At 39.1% G+C, this 17,353-nt stretch overlaps 1 protein-coding gene across 1 annotated transcript in view; it reads right to left on the reverse strand.

The window, feature by feature from the left end:
- pappaa (pregnancy-associated plasma protein A, pappalysin 1a) overlaps window positions 1-17,353 on the reverse strand; it is a 174,742-nt gene that overhangs the window by 12,299 nt on the left and 145,090 nt on the right. Inside the window, exons 19-21 of the mRNA XM_010877932.4 lie at window positions 17,113-17,228; window positions 6,864-6,935; window positions 3,418-3,516 (exon numbers count right to left, since the gene is read on the reverse strand). Of these exons, the coding sequence (XP_010876234.3) occupies window positions 3,418-3,516; window positions 6,864-6,935; window positions 17,113-17,228 (287 nt within the window). The remainder of the gene's footprint in view (window positions 1-3,417; window positions 3,517-6,863; window positions 6,936-17,112; window positions 17,229-17,353) is intronic.

Genomic DNA, 17,353 nt, shown 5'->3' on the forward strand with positions numbered 1-17,353 from the left:
CCTCTTTTTTTCCATTTGCTCCTGGCACCAGATAAATCGAATTATGATCGTTTATTTCAGAGCAATTTTCTCTATCTTCCACAAATCCGAACCATTTCCATGGAAGTCACTTTGCAAATACCAGCTGAAATGTTTGCTTAAAAGGCTGCCAGACTGAATGCCTGGGAGTAACACACTTTGGTGCATGAGCCCAGGTGATCCTCTTATCATTGTGGCTCAGCGGAAATGGCTGACGTTCAGAGACACACTCCCACAGATGGGCCGTCTGTCTAACGGGTATGAAAAAAGAGCCAAGGAATTGTCCAGTTAACAATTGTTGGTATATCACACAGCCTTCCTACACTATCACCAGGAATTGTTTTGTACAGTAATAGGCCAAAAGTCCAATTAGTACAGGTGTCGTTCATAGAATACTGTACAAGTTATACATTGCTATCTAAGAACAGAAGCACTTTCCCACTGACACCAGCCATGGGACATAGATTATCCGGTAATACTATTATTGTCCATGTTGACTTAGGATGTGACATATAAGAACTCCCTGTCAATACAGGACGTTATGCAAGGGAGTCAGGCAAGCAGATGGAGAGTAGAGATCAACGTAGTCCAACCAAGCAGTATGGGGCAAAGTAACTTCCCAAGTGGTTGCCTAGTGGCTACATAACACACTGTGCCAATCACTAACTACCTTAAACTATGGATGTAAGACACAAAAACCTCTTTTAAACCCTCTATCCATTGCCAAATGCCTTACTCTAAATTCCTCTGCTGCTCTGTCAATCGTTATACATTCATCTGAATGTGCCATTACTGACATTTCTATAGGTAGTATTTTTTAATTATCATAAAAGCAAATTCCATTGTTTTGAACACGTCAGTGTTGTAATAACAATTTGAATAATAATTTTCAACCAAATTAATTTCTGTGACATATGATAATTAATACAATATTTTTTAAATGGCCAAAAAATATAGAGCTCTGAAAAAAATTAAGAGACCACTGCAAAATTATCACATTTGCAATTACTATTCATAGGTATGGAGCATTTATTTGTAGAAAATAAAAACTGGTCAAAATAACAAAATACCTCAAATAATGCAAAGAAAACAAATTCACATTCATTTTTCAACAACAAAATATTAATGTTTTAACTTAGGAAGAGTTCAGAAATCAATATTTGGTGGAATAACCCAGATTTTTTATCACAACATTCATGCATCTTGGCATGCTCTCCATCAGTCTGTCACATTGCTGTTGGGTGACTTTATGCCACTCCTGGCACAAGAATTCAAGTAGCTCGGCTTTGTTTGATGGCTTGTGACCATCCATCATCCTCTTGATCAAATTCCATAGGTTTTCAATGGGGTTCAGGTCTGGAGATTGGGCTGGCCATGACAGGGTCTTGATCTGGTGGTCCTCCATCCACACCTTGATTGACCTGGCTGTGTGGCATGGAGCATTGTCCTGCTGGAAAAAACAATTCTCAAAGTTGGGGAACACTGTCAGAGCAGAAGGAAGGAGGTGTTCTTCCAGGATAACCTTGTACTTGGCTTGATTCATGCGTCCTTCACAAAGACAAATCTGCCCTATTCCAGCCTTGCTGAAGCACCCCCAGATCATCACCGATCCTCCACCAAATTTCACAGTGGGTGCGAGACACTATGGCCTGCAGGCCTCTCTAGGTCTCCGTCTAACCATTAGACAACCAGGTGTTGGGCAAAGCTGAATATTTGACGCATCAGAGAAGATTACCTTACTCCATTCCTCTACGGTCCAATCCTTACGGTCTTTTGCAAACTTCAGCCGGGCTCTTCTTTGCTTCTCATTGATGAAGGGCTTTTTTCTAGCTTTGCACGACTTCAGCCCATCCTCGCTGTGCACTTCACTCCAGCCGCTGTTTTCCATTCTTTTTGTAGGTCACTTGATCCCTCTGCCAGTAAAGCCAGAATTGAACCCTTCTTTTCCTCACTGAAAGCTTTTCTTTTCAACTCTTTTGTCATGCTGAATAGTTATTGTTTTATTCAAATTACCTTTGAGGTACTACTTGCACTGTTTTTGCCATCCAGCTGGCCTTAAGCAAGAGGATAGTGATGACCACAGCAGTGGTTTTTATATTTTTCCTTGTTAAATTAGATTTGGTTCAGGTAATCACCAAATCAGTACCTCATTAAGTAAAATGAGGTGTGCCTGTGTTGGAATTTAACAGACACTGGAATGGAATGGCAGCCATACACGTAGAGATGCTGATTTAAGAAAAGTTTGGAGTGGTCTCTTAATTTTTTCCAGAGCTGTATATTTTCAAAAGGCCTACCTATACACATATGGGTCATGTGACGGTCATTTTTATTCTTTTAATAATTTAATTTTCATAAGTTAGTTCATTAGTTTAGTTAATAGGCCTTGATTGCAGTATGTTGGGAATCGTTTAACTTTTGTATGCCCATGAAATGTATATATAAATATTAAATATAAAAATTATTGGCAATTACAATGAATCTTAAGTCAATTAGGATGATTTACTTAATATTTAATTGCCGAAAAATACAAAGCCAATATGGGGATGAATTCATGCTCCTCTTCAGCATGAATATTTATTAACACTAACTTTTCGTAATAATCACATTGTAAATAAAACGGATATTGGTCTACTGTACAATGTGTGACAGTGTAAATATGAATAAAAACTAGCACTATGCATCTTTTTCATTCAATAACAAAAATGTCTGCAAATAAGTATAATATTAGTTTTTTCTAATACTGGTTTGCGCTGGTTTGGACCTAGTGGCCAGAAATGAAGTTGGTGGTGGGTGGGATTTCAATTTGACAAATTGTTTGTCTCATGCACGGCCGCCATTTAAAAATAATACATTTGGACTTTTAGGGATTACCTCTTAAAATACATAAATTCCTGCATTAACACAAGTTACACTGAAATATCAACAAGAATTAACAAATTCAGAAAATTAAGAAAATTCTATAAATTTCAAGAACCTTTCTATAACCTGTCAATCACCTACAGCTAGGAATGCAATCTGAACTTTTCAAAGTTACAAGGTTTTTAAACCTCCTATGTTGTGCTGAATGTGTCAAATGTTTATACAAGAATTTACAGTATAAGTAAAATCACTATCTTTCCTCAACCATGACATTCCAAGTTTGAAAGAGAGTAGAAGGGGGAGGGTAATAGGTGGGGTTACAGGGTAAAAGTCGCAGATTGTCGCATATTGTGAGTGTCTTTACTGGTGGACACTCGTTAAAAGTGAAGGGCTGGAATCATTGACACTCACAATCTGTCCTCCATTGAAATGTTAAAATTGTTTGATTGCTTAAAGGAATTTATCATTATCTTAAGTTTAGTAAGACATTGTCAAAAGAAGATTCAGATAATCCAGGTCCAGATATTTTGTACAACTTACCTTCTTGGTCTTGACGGTGGAGTGGCAGCAGTCCCCTCCGTCATAGTTACAGAAGGCTCTGTTGTTAACTGAGTCACAGTAATTGTCTCCCATGAACGGCTGCAGCAGAGACAGACATGGAAATTAACAAGAGGATATAATAAGAGGAATGACGTAATCAACTATCCATACAGAGAACTATAAAGGGAACAGGGAAAAGACACTGACTCCTACCAAGATGAGGGATAATACATTTGTTATAATTACAAACTGAAAAAATATAGTTTATGAAAGTAAATATTGTTTTGCCTGAGGGAACAATATCTGCCATAGTATCCAATACATTGGTAAAGTGTTTCTTTTACTTCCTGGTTCTCTTCTATAGTGTTGGATTTATCTGAAACAGATTCATGTTCCAATGTGGTTAAAGTGTTTTATTTTGGAAACATTAATCAAACTTCCCTCTAATTGGCTTCCACTGACAAACCGTCTCTGGTTGTGCAGGTATCCAGGGTAACTGACCTTACCAAAACAGTTGGCCACCCATCCCCTGGAACTGCATTTTTTTCAACCATCTAGCAAATACATTGTCTGTACTAAAAAGGCTTGTCTCTGATTGCTCTGTAGATATCCTACTGTCTGTCTGCCATGCAATTTATTCAGAGCAGTGTGTTTAGTAATGGTCTGGGCTGGAAATGAACAAAATTGGCAGTCATCTATAAAATATGAAGCAGATGCAACCACAGTAAGTCTAAGACCAATAATTGACATAAACATTTACACTAATGAATTGATATTAACTTTACAACTAAAGTTACTGGGGTTTAATTTAAAACTTTGTAAGTAATTGTGGGTGGTATGGGAAAAAGTTGACTTTAGAAGTGACTTTAAAGTAGAAATCGGAAAAGAACAGGAAGACACAAAAGTTTGGATTCTCTAGTTTGAATGGTTCAAAAGATGCTATAAGAGGTTAATTAATGCTAATTATACAAATTGATTGCCGCAGTTTCTAAACAGGACATTACGGTACAACCCCATTTCCAAAGAAGTTGGGATGCCGCGCAAATAAAAACAGTATGCAATGATGTGCAAATCATTTATCCCAACATATCAAACGTTGAAACTGAGAAATGTTATTGTTTTTGGTAAAAAAACATGCCCATTTTGAATTTGATGCCAGCAACACGTTTCAAAAAAGTTGGGACAGGGGCATGTTTACCACTGTGTTGCATCACCTCTTCTTTTAACTATACTCTCATGATTCACTGGTATGGCAGTAATGAGACCCAGGTGCAGAGCTCCAGATTTTGTATTTTTATTATTTTGGCTTCATTTTCTTTTTCTTTTCTTTTGCAAATAGGCAGGCAGCCCACAAACAAGGTAGGCAAACAATACAAAACAAAAGGTTGGTAAACAAACGGCCAAAACACGCCAGAGGCGAAAATACCAAGAACTAAACTAAGGAAACTAGAGAGGATAGAACCCAAATCTATGGCAGGCAGGCAGATGTGACAATAGGCAAGGTGAGGCAAAAATGCAGGTGGGCAGGACAAAGGAGAAGGTAGGACCAACAGCAGGATGGCAGGAACACTGACTAAGTTGGAAAGACAAAACTTACAAAGCAAACGTGGTTAGACACAAAGCAGGACCAAAAAAACATATAACATTGGTTAGGACACTTAACAGAGTGACAAGTACAAACGAAAAATGCTAAACAGACAAGGCAGACACATGGAAAGCCTGGACATGGATAAGACAGGAAAGACACAAAATCTCACACATACTCTGTAAGTGTTTGGGAACTGAGGAGACCAACTGCTGTAGTTTTGATAGTGCAATGTTTTCCCATTCTTGGCTGACAAAGAATTACAGCCGATCAACAGTTTGAGGTCTCCTTTGTCGTATTTTTTGTTTCATACAGTAATGTGCCAAATGCTTTCAATCGGTGACAGGTCTGGACTGCAGGCAGGCCAGTTTAGCACCCAAACTATTGTCCTACGGAGCTGTTGTAATACGTGCAGAATGTGGTTTGGCATTGTCTTGCTGAAATAATCATGGCCTTCCCTGAAGAAGACGTTGTCTGGATGGCAGCACATGTTGCTTCAATACCTGTATACTGCATATGGTTCAGCATTAATGGTGCCTTCACAGATCCAAGTCACCCGTGCCATGTGCAATAATGCACCCCAATACCATCACGGTTGCTGGCTTTTGAACTGTGCGCTGATAAGAAGTATCCCTCTCTACTTTAGCCTGGAAGACACAGCGTCCATGATTCCCATAAATAATTTCTTCAGACCACAGGACACTTTTCCATCTTAAATGAGCTTGGGCCCAGAGAAGGCAGCGGTGTTTCTGGATCTTATTTATATATGGTTTCTTCTTTGCATGGTAGAGTTTTAACTTGCATTTGTGGATGCAGCGACAAACTGTGTTCACAGACAATGGTTTTCAGAAGTGTTCCTTAGCCCAGGCAGTGATGTCCACTACAGAATTGCGTCTGTTTTTAATACAGTGCTGCCCGCCTGAGGGCCCGAAGATCACGGCCATCCAATATTGGTTTTCAGCCTTGTCACTTGTGTACAGAGATTTCTCCAGATTCTCTGAAACATTTAATGATATTACGTTCCGTAGATGATGAACTTTTACATTGAGAAACGTTATTCTTATGTTTTTGCACTATTTGCCTGTGCAGTATTTCACAGAGGTGAACCCCTTCCTATCTTTAATTCTGAAAGGCTCATGCTCTCTGGGATGCTCTTTTTATACCCAATCATGTTACTGACCTGGTGCAAATTAACCTAATTAGTTGTGAGATGTTCCACCAGGTTTTTTTGCATTACAAAACTGTTCAAGTCTTGTGTTGCCCATGTCCCAGCTTTTTTGAGACATGTTCATGGCCTCAAATTCAAAGTGGGCATTTCTCAGTTTCGACATTCGATATGTTGTCTTTGTACTATTTTCTATTGAATATATGGTTTAGATGATTTGCATATAATTACGTTCGGATTTTCTTTACAATTTACATAGCATCCCAACATTCTTGGAAAGGGGATTGTATTACTACAATGTCACAAACAAAGGAATAACTATTTTATGGCCTCAACAGAGTGGAATTGTTGTCAAAAAGGTTGAATTAGTAAGAAAATCCGTCGCTAAAACAACTAGCCTACTAGTATGTCTGATTCACAAAACATGTTTCATGAGAGAAGGTGAACTATGCTTTGAGTGAGCAAATGTACTGAACCTATGTGTGTGTGTGTGTATGTATCAGAGATATGGGGAACATTGCTTGTACTAACCAAATTGTAGCATTACCTTAGCCTACATCTCACCCGTTACTTTAAACAGACAAACTAGTCAACTGTGTTTTTTGAATCTCATATCCAGTCACATACATTAGACCCATCTTTCATCTCATCTGAAACCTTTATCTTATAGTGTCCTTACAAAGTTCATATTCTTACCTCACACCCTTTGATGCAGTGGAGAACCTCTGGATGTGGAAACCACTTTAGTCCCATTGTACAAACTATATTCTGTAAAGAGACAAACATTTAATTTTTTTAAATAAAAAATCTCCCATTTACAAATGTATTCAGACCTTGTTACAAATTATCAGCATAATATGGACTACTTGTTCTATGTGTTGTAGTAAGTAACATGACAACAGTCAGAGGAGTGATGGGGTGAAAAGTTAATGTTAGAAGACCATCTTATTCAGCGTCCATCTTACAGTATATAGCGTTCTCAAACCTCTGAGGTGTGGGGTTTTTCCCTGGCAATTAACAGTTTTTCATGTGTTAATGATTACTAAAAACACTGAAACTCAATACCAATTATTTTTTTGGGACACATTTTAGGTTGAAAAATATTTGTAAGACATAAATAAATAAAAACTGAAATATAATGCTAGCATAAGTATTCAACCCTTGTGCTGTAGAATTCCTTATGATGGGCTGCTTGACACTCACACTCAATACTGTCTCAGGCCTTTCAACACTAACTGCATCAAAACGGTTAGGGTTAGAAGCAATACAGTCATGTGAAAGTGATGTCATGTCAAAGTCACTCTGGTAGATAAAGCACTTCAACCTGTGGGGACCTTAGGTGGTGTGTATCATGTCAGAGATTTCTAGGGCTGTGAGATTTGTTTCACACATAATTGGCCAGAAGGAGAAAGAATACTTTTTTTGTACCAAAAACCCCACAGTATTATGTCAAACCTTGACTGAATATGAATTGGCATAACTACAAATTCTACATAACAACCCTTTAATATTCGGGATTCTTGCTGTGGCTATTTTATTTAATGTTTTACTCAGATGTAGTGAATTTACAACAGTATATGCTTTGTTTACCTATTTCCAGGGAAATGAACAACCCACTCCAAATGGCATTCAACCTGACATTTTCCCTGAGTGTGACAGAGATGGTTGTGGCTAGTTAAGGTTGATATGGCCTAATTGGTGTATCACTATGTAAATCACATCTCAATTCAATTAGTCCAAACAGTAAAATGTCTGTTCAATTCAAATTCCATAATAATGCTGTTGGAATTGAAAAATCTTAATGAGTGAACAAGATGGGAATTCAAAATGAAATTGCAATTGACACAAACTCACTACTTGCAGGATGAAACTCCAAGGTATTTTTGTGTGTTTCTGTGTGTGTATGCATACTTCTGGTTTATGTGTGATTATGTATAAGAGCATCCTCTCCTTTCCTACCTGTTATAACCTGTGAGAACCTATGAAAACTCTAGAGAGCAGACAAATTGTAGTGGATCATGATGTCCCCAGACAAAGGCCACCCAGTACAAGCAGTGAAGCAAAACCAATCTGGTATGGACCAGGAAAAAAAGTGCCATTGACAGCAAAGTACTGGCTGACCTACGCTGCAGCTATATTTCCCAGACCTACTGTGTCCCAATAACACATAAGTTGACACGCTTGTTCATTACTGCAAACTAAGGTATTTTTCATTTCAGAGCCATCAGCAAATCAATGGTGGAAAAAAGAAGAGAAAGGGGCAGAGAGAGGGATTGGTGGAGAGAAAGAACAACAGAGCATATGAGGACAGCTGGTTACTCTGTGCACAGTCCTTTCCCAGTATTCATGTCGGGGGGGGGGGGGGGGGGCACTACCCCAGGTAAAGAAGGCACAGTAGACATGGCTGAATATTGTCTGCTGCATCTACTAGAGACTAAATTATAAAATGTAACTATTTTTACTAAGTTGAAATGATCTGCAAACACCCTTGTTGCAGCCATATGTTGACATAAACTAAATTTGAGGCCTTGTCTTACAGTCTGTGGGATCCTCACCCAGAGGCACAAAATTTACACTAGAATATGTAGTTCCTTATTTCCAGTATTACGTAATACGCGTAAAAGATATTATACATATACAACAATAAATGTGTCAGTGCAATTTCTGCTTCTGCAGTAAAAGTGAGCTACAAAAAGTGAGATTAAGGAGGAGTATGGTAGCTTAAGTGGGTCAAACCCTAAAATGAATGGATCGCATGGGTGATACATCAGTATTAAGGATGAAGAGGTAAAATCCTGTAGCTCAGCACTTACGGAAATGCAAAGTGGGTTCTTCACCAGCTTCTTGAATTAATGTAAAATACTAAAAACATCTATAGCAGCACCGTGGTGCTCAATGCTATAACAACAGATTTATCTGATTGGTCAAGACACCAACTACTGGATAAGAATTGCTATGTCTGTGTAAAATGTCTAGCAAATGTAACTAGAATGGGAGAAAATAAATGAAAAATAATCTTGGGTGAATCAACCATTATGCAGATTGTTAATGCATGAGCATACTATACATAGTGTTGTAACGGTTCAAACAAGCAGGACCCCAAATGGAATTAATGAAGGAAATTGAAGTTAAGAATATGATTAATTTGTGGAGGAATGAGAGATTTTTTTTGTCTGGACAACGGTTTGACTTTCGGGATGAAATATATGTGGATGGCACCGGGTTGCTGATAAAAATCTATCCTGTCAATTTGCGGGGTGGTTCTCAGAACAGATGCAGCCAACCTGGTCTGGGTAAGGCTCCAAAAAAATTAATTGCAGGACTCTAACTTAGCCTAATAAACCTACCGACTGTTTTGTTACATTTCCATTAGAAGTGTGGGTAGGCCTGCCTGAAAAACAAACCTCTAGAAGTGTGGGTAGGTCTGCCTGAAAAACAAACCTCTAGAAGTGTGGGTAGGCCTGCATGAAAAACAAACCTCTAGAAGTGTGGGTAGGTCTGCCTGAAAAACAAACCTCTAGAAGTGTGGGTAGGCCTGCATGAAAAACAAACCTCTAGAAGTATGGGTAGGCCTGCATAAAAACCATAAATGTTTTGGGAAGCAAGAAAAAACAAGATTTGGTGCAATGTCTAACTGCTGTTAACTAGCAATTGAAAAAAAATGACTGAATTTTTACTGAATGCAAGTGTCATAGCGTACACAGATCCCTTTGATTATAGCTTGCCCTATATCCAAAAGGGATTAGCTATGGGTGTGCTGAGTAAAAAAAAAAAGAAGAATTTCCCTAACAAGACTATGTAACAAAAAATTTTCATTATCAGTGAATAAAAGCAAAAAACAGCTACAGCACGTGTCTGTAAACTGACATGTTCAGCTGCCCTTAAAGAAACCGATGGTAGGTTGAGCCTGCTGCTACGATTGGGTTACAATTAGTACTGTTCTCCATCCCTCTCATCTCTCTAAGACACACACGCACACACGCGTACACACACGCATGTGCACACACAGCTCATTCAAAGCACTTCCCTTCATTCTTTAAACAAGTAGTGGGAACTAGAATCCCTAGTAAGCCAATTATTGGCTATTCTTATAAGTTCAACTTGGTTGAGACCATACAATTGTCCTTGTCTATTTATTCTGGATTATAGTTAATATCCAACATAGTCAAAAGTCTATTGCTGACATCTCTGTCATTGTCATAAAGATTAAATACCATTCTTGCCTAGGCATATTAACAGGTTGGCAGATCAGTAGAAAATAATGACAAATGTAGATAGTGTGACAGTTCTGCTACAGTGCAGACCCGAAGACCCAGCATCAGCCTCCGGTGCTTAAGTACAGAGTGGACTGATATCGTTTATTTTTATATTTTTATGTTAGTTATCCCCAAACCCTAATCCTTTTCTGTGTATATAAAAAGACTGTTACCTTGTTTACTTTTTTCATGAGTAACTAAAGACAGTCATGCTCATCCTATGCCCCTGAAAATGGTATGTAAAGAAGTAAAGGGACACTTTTTGTTGTCAGACCTGTTCATTTTATCCACCTGATTCTGTTTGTATGGTTGCCTCAAACCGTTCACAATAGTTTACTTTTGATTGTCCAGAAAAGGTTTCCTGCTCTTTTAAGAAGGAACCTATATGGCCAGACGTGTTGATCTTTGTCTGCAAAACATGTTGGCAGTAGTAGCCAGCCACGCATTATTAAGGTTACTATATCTTGTTGATAGGTTATAGTAAACGTGCATTTCCATCTGTCTACATCACTAATTTGCTCTGAGCAATGTGCCATCATATGAAGGAAAAGTGATAGGCTCAGAGTTGTGCTTTATGTGTGTTAAAGGCTTCACCAGCATCCAAGATGGCATGTTAGTCGTTGTCTGTGAATTTAAATATACACTTTATTAGGCACATCTGGTGGTTAACACAAATAGCCAAAGAACAAATAATGTGGCTGCAAGTCATTATAAAAAGCACGCAGACATGGTCAAGAATTTGACACAACTTGTTAATGAAAGAGGTCAGAAGAGAATGTCCAGACTCGTTTATGCTGACAGAAAGACTCCAAATAGCCTTTCTTTACAACAGTCGTGAGCAGAAGGGCATCTCTAAATGCACACCATGTCAAACCTTGAAGAGGATGAGCTACAACAGCAGAAGACCATGCTGGGTTCCACACCTGTCGGCCATTTCATTTTGAAGAAGCATTTTTTGTGGAGTGTCAATGGTACAGGCGGTGGTAATGTAATGATGACCAGTGTCAATGGTACAGGCGGTGGTAATGTAATGATGACCAGTGTCAATGGTACAGGCGGTGGTAATGTAATGATGACCAGTGTCAATGGTACAGGTGTCTGGTGGTAATGTAATGATGACCAGTGTCGATGGTACAGGCGTCTGGTGGTAATGTAATGATGACCAGTGTCAATGGTACAGGGGTCTGGTGGTAATGTAATGATGACCAGTGTCAATGGTACAGGCGTCTCTGGTGATAATGTAATGATGACCAGTGTCGATGGTACAGGCGTCTGGTGGTAATGTAATGATGACCAGTGTCAATGGTACAGTTGTCTGGTGGTAATGTAATGATGACCAGTGTCGATGGTACAGGCGTCTGGTGGTAATGTAATGATGACCAGTGTCAATGGTACAGGCGTCTCTGGTGATAATGTAATGATGACCAGTGTCAATGGTACAGGTGTCTGGTGGTAATGTAATGATGACCAGTGTCAATGGTACAGGCGTCTCTGGTGGTAATGTAATGATGACCAGTGTCAATGGTACAGTTGTCTGGTGGTAATGTAATGATGACCAGTGTCAATGGTACAGGCGTCTGGTGGTAATGTAACGATGACCAGTGTCAATGGTACAGGCGTCTGGTGGTAATGTAACGATGACCAGTGTCAATGGTACAGGCGTCTGGTGGTAATGTAACGATGACCAGTGTCAATGGTACAGGCGTCTGGTGGTAATGTAATGATGACCAGTGTCAAGGGTACAGGCGTCTGGTGGTAATGTAATGATGACCAGTGTCAATGTTACAGGCATCTGGTGGTAATGTATTGGTGTGAAGAATATTCCCCGGACACACAGTTGGCCACTTAATTGAAAATAACTTGAATGACACAATGTACCTAAATATGGTTGCTGACCATGTACAACCCTTTATGGCCACAGACAGGATACTTCCAGCAAGACAATGTGCCATGTAACAAAGCATGCATCATCTTAAGCAGATTTCACCAACATGACAGAGACTTCCGTGAACTCCAAAGGCTGTCATGGACCCCAGATTTCAATCCATTAGAGCACCTTTGGGATGAGGTGGAGCGGGAGGATCGCAGCATGAATGTGTGGCTGAAAAATGGGCAGGGACTGCATGATGCAATTGAGTCAGCATAGATTAAAATCTCCGAGGAATGTTTACAGCATCTTGTTGAATCCATGTCACAGAAATCAGTCTGTTCTGAAGCCATAAGGCACAGTACTAGATAAGTGTACTTCAGATATTTGATAATGAGTTTCAGTGACCAATAGTAACATGGTAATCATGTTATGTCCGTCTTTAAACAATTCCATATGTTAACTTTGTATATAATATAAATTAAAGGCAAATAATTCAGCAATATGCAGTATATTATAATGACTGATTGCAATTGTGTGTGTGTTTTTGCAAGTATGGTTCTGTATGTGTCTGTGGGTCAACCTGTACATTTCTGTGAAATAGGAGTAATAAGATATTTGGAAATACATTGTGTGTTTGATGGTCTGTGTTATTTACTGGTCCAGTAAATAGCCAATGGGCTTATGTGTATACTGTCTTGGGATGTCAATAAAGCTGAGGTATGACCGGAAGTTTCTTTGAGATTGAGTGAGATGAGGTCGAGTTTGTAAGACCGAGTACCGAGTCTGTAACATCATGAACAATAGACTATCAAGTACTGCAATAAATAACTGAATGACTCTCTCCCTTGACGACCGGTTACGCAATCATTATTTCAACCACTATACGAAACGGCTGATTTCTAACACACCTAAGCTTTGTTTCACAAGCTACTCACAAATGGACTGTGGGTTACCAGTATATTGGGACAGATTTGTTGAACACCCTTGATCTATGGTACAGCTATTGTCTTTTTTAACATATTAATTGACAAAATGTGTTTCTTTTATGTTGCCCCAATTTCCTTCTCTCTGAATTTCATTAATCTTTCTGGTTATTGGTTTGGCTAGTCCAGCTTTAATTCCTGTAAATAATCATGTTGCTCAGCAGGTCATACCGCAGCTGAAACCATACCAGTCCTTGCATCAGCTTCCCTAAAATAACAGGACAGCTGACTGCCTATTTTTCCCAAAGCTTGTGAAACCCTACCCTTTAAAGACTCTCTTAATTGGACATCTAAGTCTTATCCTCACCCACGTCTTCTTTTACTAGCTCTGACGTTGTGGTTAACTTCTTTATTGAAAAATACTTACCAGAACTGTAATCTTTACTAGATGGAATACAGTGTAAGTCACTATGGATAAGAACTAAAATGAAATAGTGCCAGGTTTGCATAGAAAAGCTGTCAGTTAGTCACTGTTCTAAGGTAAAGTTTGAGATTATGTAACCACAGAGTTTATATTTATTATATATTTTAAAGGGAAGGGGTGTCCCGTGGAACATTGGAATTGTATTGAAATTCAGATGCATCGATTGACATGGGCCCCTACAGAGGCACAAGAAGCAGCAAGATGAGCACTTTAAAGCACCCGATTGATTTCACCTCATCTAACCTAATGGAACATTTCTTTGCCCCATCAATCCTGTCTCTCTTTCCAACCCTCGCCTCATCTACAGACATTACCCCACGGTATAAATCATATCAATTACAAACAGATCATTTTATTTCCCCCCCGCAACATAACAAACAGCTGACTCTGGGAAACTCCAAATGAAAACAAAACAACCCCATAAAAAGGTGATCTCAGTCCAAGCTCCTAAGGCCCTCACTGGCCAGCCTAGGCCCTATGCTGAATTTGGGGTTGTCTCTATTAAACTTTAGCCAAAAAAAGTAGAGGTAGTTGTGTCCCTGACTGGTCTTGTGCTTTTTGAAAAGTGTTATGTGATTGGCTCCTCGAAAAGAGTGGTTGTTTTGAAAACACTCTGCAAAAGGACTGAGCATATTGGAAGTGCTATGACATAAGTTGTTTCATGTCCCACAACTCATCTGTACCAGAAGAGTTTTGATTTCAGTTTTGAAGAAATATTTCTAAATTTACTGCTAACATTTTTAATTGCTTTTAGCCAGGATAGGACTCGGTCCTCGTGTTTTGACTTTTCAAACCTAGTCTATTAAGTAAACTACTCCAACGACCCATGATACATGGGAAGCTCCTCAGTGTAATACAATGGTGCCAAACCCGACAAAAGTCTTGTGACCAGTGGAAATTGTAATGAGGTGCCTCTCGACATTCTGACCTTCAGTATCTGTATCATGGTGTTGCCAGCGAGAGTTAACATAGCGACACGTACACCAGAGTTGTATCGAGGTGACCTGACAAGCTGCCCATATAATTAATTTAATATATCACTACTGCTACCATTTCTAACATTTTAATTTTCTTCATCTACAATATATACAGGTGCTGGTCATACAATTAGAATATCATCAAAACGTTGATTTATTTCAGTAATTCCATTCAAAAAGTGAAACTTGTATAATGTATACATTCATTACACACAGACTGATATATTTCAAGTGTTTATTTCTTTACATTTTTATGATTATAACTGACAACTAATGAAAACCCCAAATTCAGTATCTCAGAAAATTTTGAAGACACCTGGTGCCACACTTTAATCTGCTAATTAACTCAAAACACCTGCAATGGCCTTTAAATGGTCTCTCAGTCTAGTTCTATAGGCTACACAATCATGGGGAAGACTGCTGACTTGACAGCTGTCAAAAAGACGACCATTGACACCTTGCACAAGGAGGGCAAGACACAAAAAGTCTAAAGAGGCTGGCTGTTCACAGAGCTCTGTGTCCAAGCACATTAATAGAGAGGCGAAGGGAAGGAAACGATGCGGTAGAAAAAAGGGTACAAGCAATAGGGATAACCGCACCCTGGAGAGGATTGTGAAACAAAACCCATTCAAAAATGAGGGGGAGATTCACAGAGTGGACTGCAGCTGGAGTCAGTGCTTCAAGAACCACCACGCACAGACGTATGCAAGACATGGGTTTCAACTGCTGCTGAGTGGTCCAAAGTTATGTTCTCTGATGTAAGTACATTTTGCATTTCCTTTGGAAATCAAGGTCCCAGAGTCTGGAGGAAGAGAGGAGAAGCACAGAATCCTCGTTGCTTGAAGTCCAGTGTAAGGTTTCCACAGTCAGTGATGGTTTGGGGTGCCATGTAATCTGCTGGTGTTGGTCCACTGTGTTTTCTGAGGTCCAAGGTCAACGTCTACCAGGAAGTTTTAGAGCACTTCCTGCTTCCTGCTGCTGACCAACTTTATGGAGGTGCAAATTTCATTTTCCAACAGGACTTGGCACCTGCACACAGTGCCAAAGCTACCAGAACCTGGTTTAAGGACCATGGTATCCCTGTTCTTAATTGGCCAGCAAACTCACCTGACCTTAACCCTATAGAAAATCTATGGGGTATTGTGAAGAGGAGGATGCGATACGCCAGACCCAACAATACAGAAGAGCTAAAGGCCACTATCAGAGCAACCTGGGCTCACATAACACCTGAGCAGTGCCACGACTCCATGCCACGCTGCATTGCTGCAGTAATTCAGGCAAAAGGAGCCCCAACTAAGTATTGAGTGCTGTACATATTTTTCATGTTCGTACTTTTCAGTTGGCCAACATTTCTAAAAATATCTTTATTGTCTTGGTCTTAAGTAATATTCAAATTTTCTGAGATACTGAATTTGGGGTTTTCATTAGTTGTCAGTTATAATCATCAAAATTTAAAGAAATAAACACTTGAAATATATCACTCTTTAAGTAATGAATGTATACATTATACAAGTTTCACTTTTTGAATGGAATTACTGATATAAATCAACTTTTTTATGATATTCTAATTATATGACCAGCACCTGTACATTATTTGTTTCAACATACTAATGTGCCCAAGCACCCAAAACAACTCAAGCCCTTTCTTTAGACAAAAATAAATATATGGCTTTGCATACAACTACAACTAGTTCTATACCCCGGCTGGCTTTTCGACTCAAACAGCAGCCCAGTCAGCAACTTAACACAGTCTTGAGTGCAACAAATCTACCCAATGTATTTCATTACAGTCCAAGAGAATAAGCCCCCAGAGAGGGACAACACCAGTGTTTATAGTACGCTTCTGTAAACTGCCCCACACCCTTATTTTCACAATTGCAACTGGCAATTTAAGTAATTCAGACAGAATCAATACAATTCCCCTGTCATGTACAGTCTATCTAGATTTAACTGGGCTATAAGAGCTTGTAATGGGGTCATTTCTAAAATTATAGTGATTACTGACGACATCTTGGTATTAACTTTTACGACTTGGCCCTTGCGTTGGCTGAAGTTCACATGAGTTCAGAGATGACTGCCTGGGATCTGACATGTTTTTTTTCCCCCCAAGCCGCAGTTGGTAAGTGTTGGTTTGACATGCCTGGCTGTGCTGATAATAAAAACGTAACTGAATATAACCATGGTATGTATTACCAAATGGTGGTGGACTACACTGCGGGTGAGAGCACAACACTTCATGTCCCAGGGTGCACTACAACTATAATATTCAAGGGAAATCGCAAAAAAGGGTTCCTGTTATGTTTAGAGCTAGGTGTGAACAGGTCAGTTCTTCTGTCATTGAAAATATTGCTAGGATTTAGACACAGTGCCAAAATGAAAGATCACAGGCAGCGGTGCTTTGTGAAGTATGACTTATGACAAACATACAGACATACCTTGACTTTGGGTGGATTTCTCCAGTGCTCTTTGAGTACGCTGTCTATGGTCATGTTGTTAGGTAGGATTACAACATCGTTGTTACTGTCCCTGCATGTCAGATCACACTCATCACCTGTTTGTGTGAGTTACAAAACAAACCCAATTACAACATCAGTGTCTGGACACATTTTAAATACATCAAATAAAATATTCAAAATAGCCTTTGATTCTATTTAGAAGACCTAACCTTAAATGGAT

This window comes from Esox lucius, chromosome 14 (genome assembly GCF_011004845.1).
Source record: "Esox lucius isolate fEsoLuc1 chromosome 14, fEsoLuc1.pri, whole genome shotgun sequence".
In the NCBI taxonomy this organism is placed as follows: Eukaryota; Metazoa; Chordata; class Actinopteri; order Esociformes; family Esocidae; genus Esox; species Esox lucius.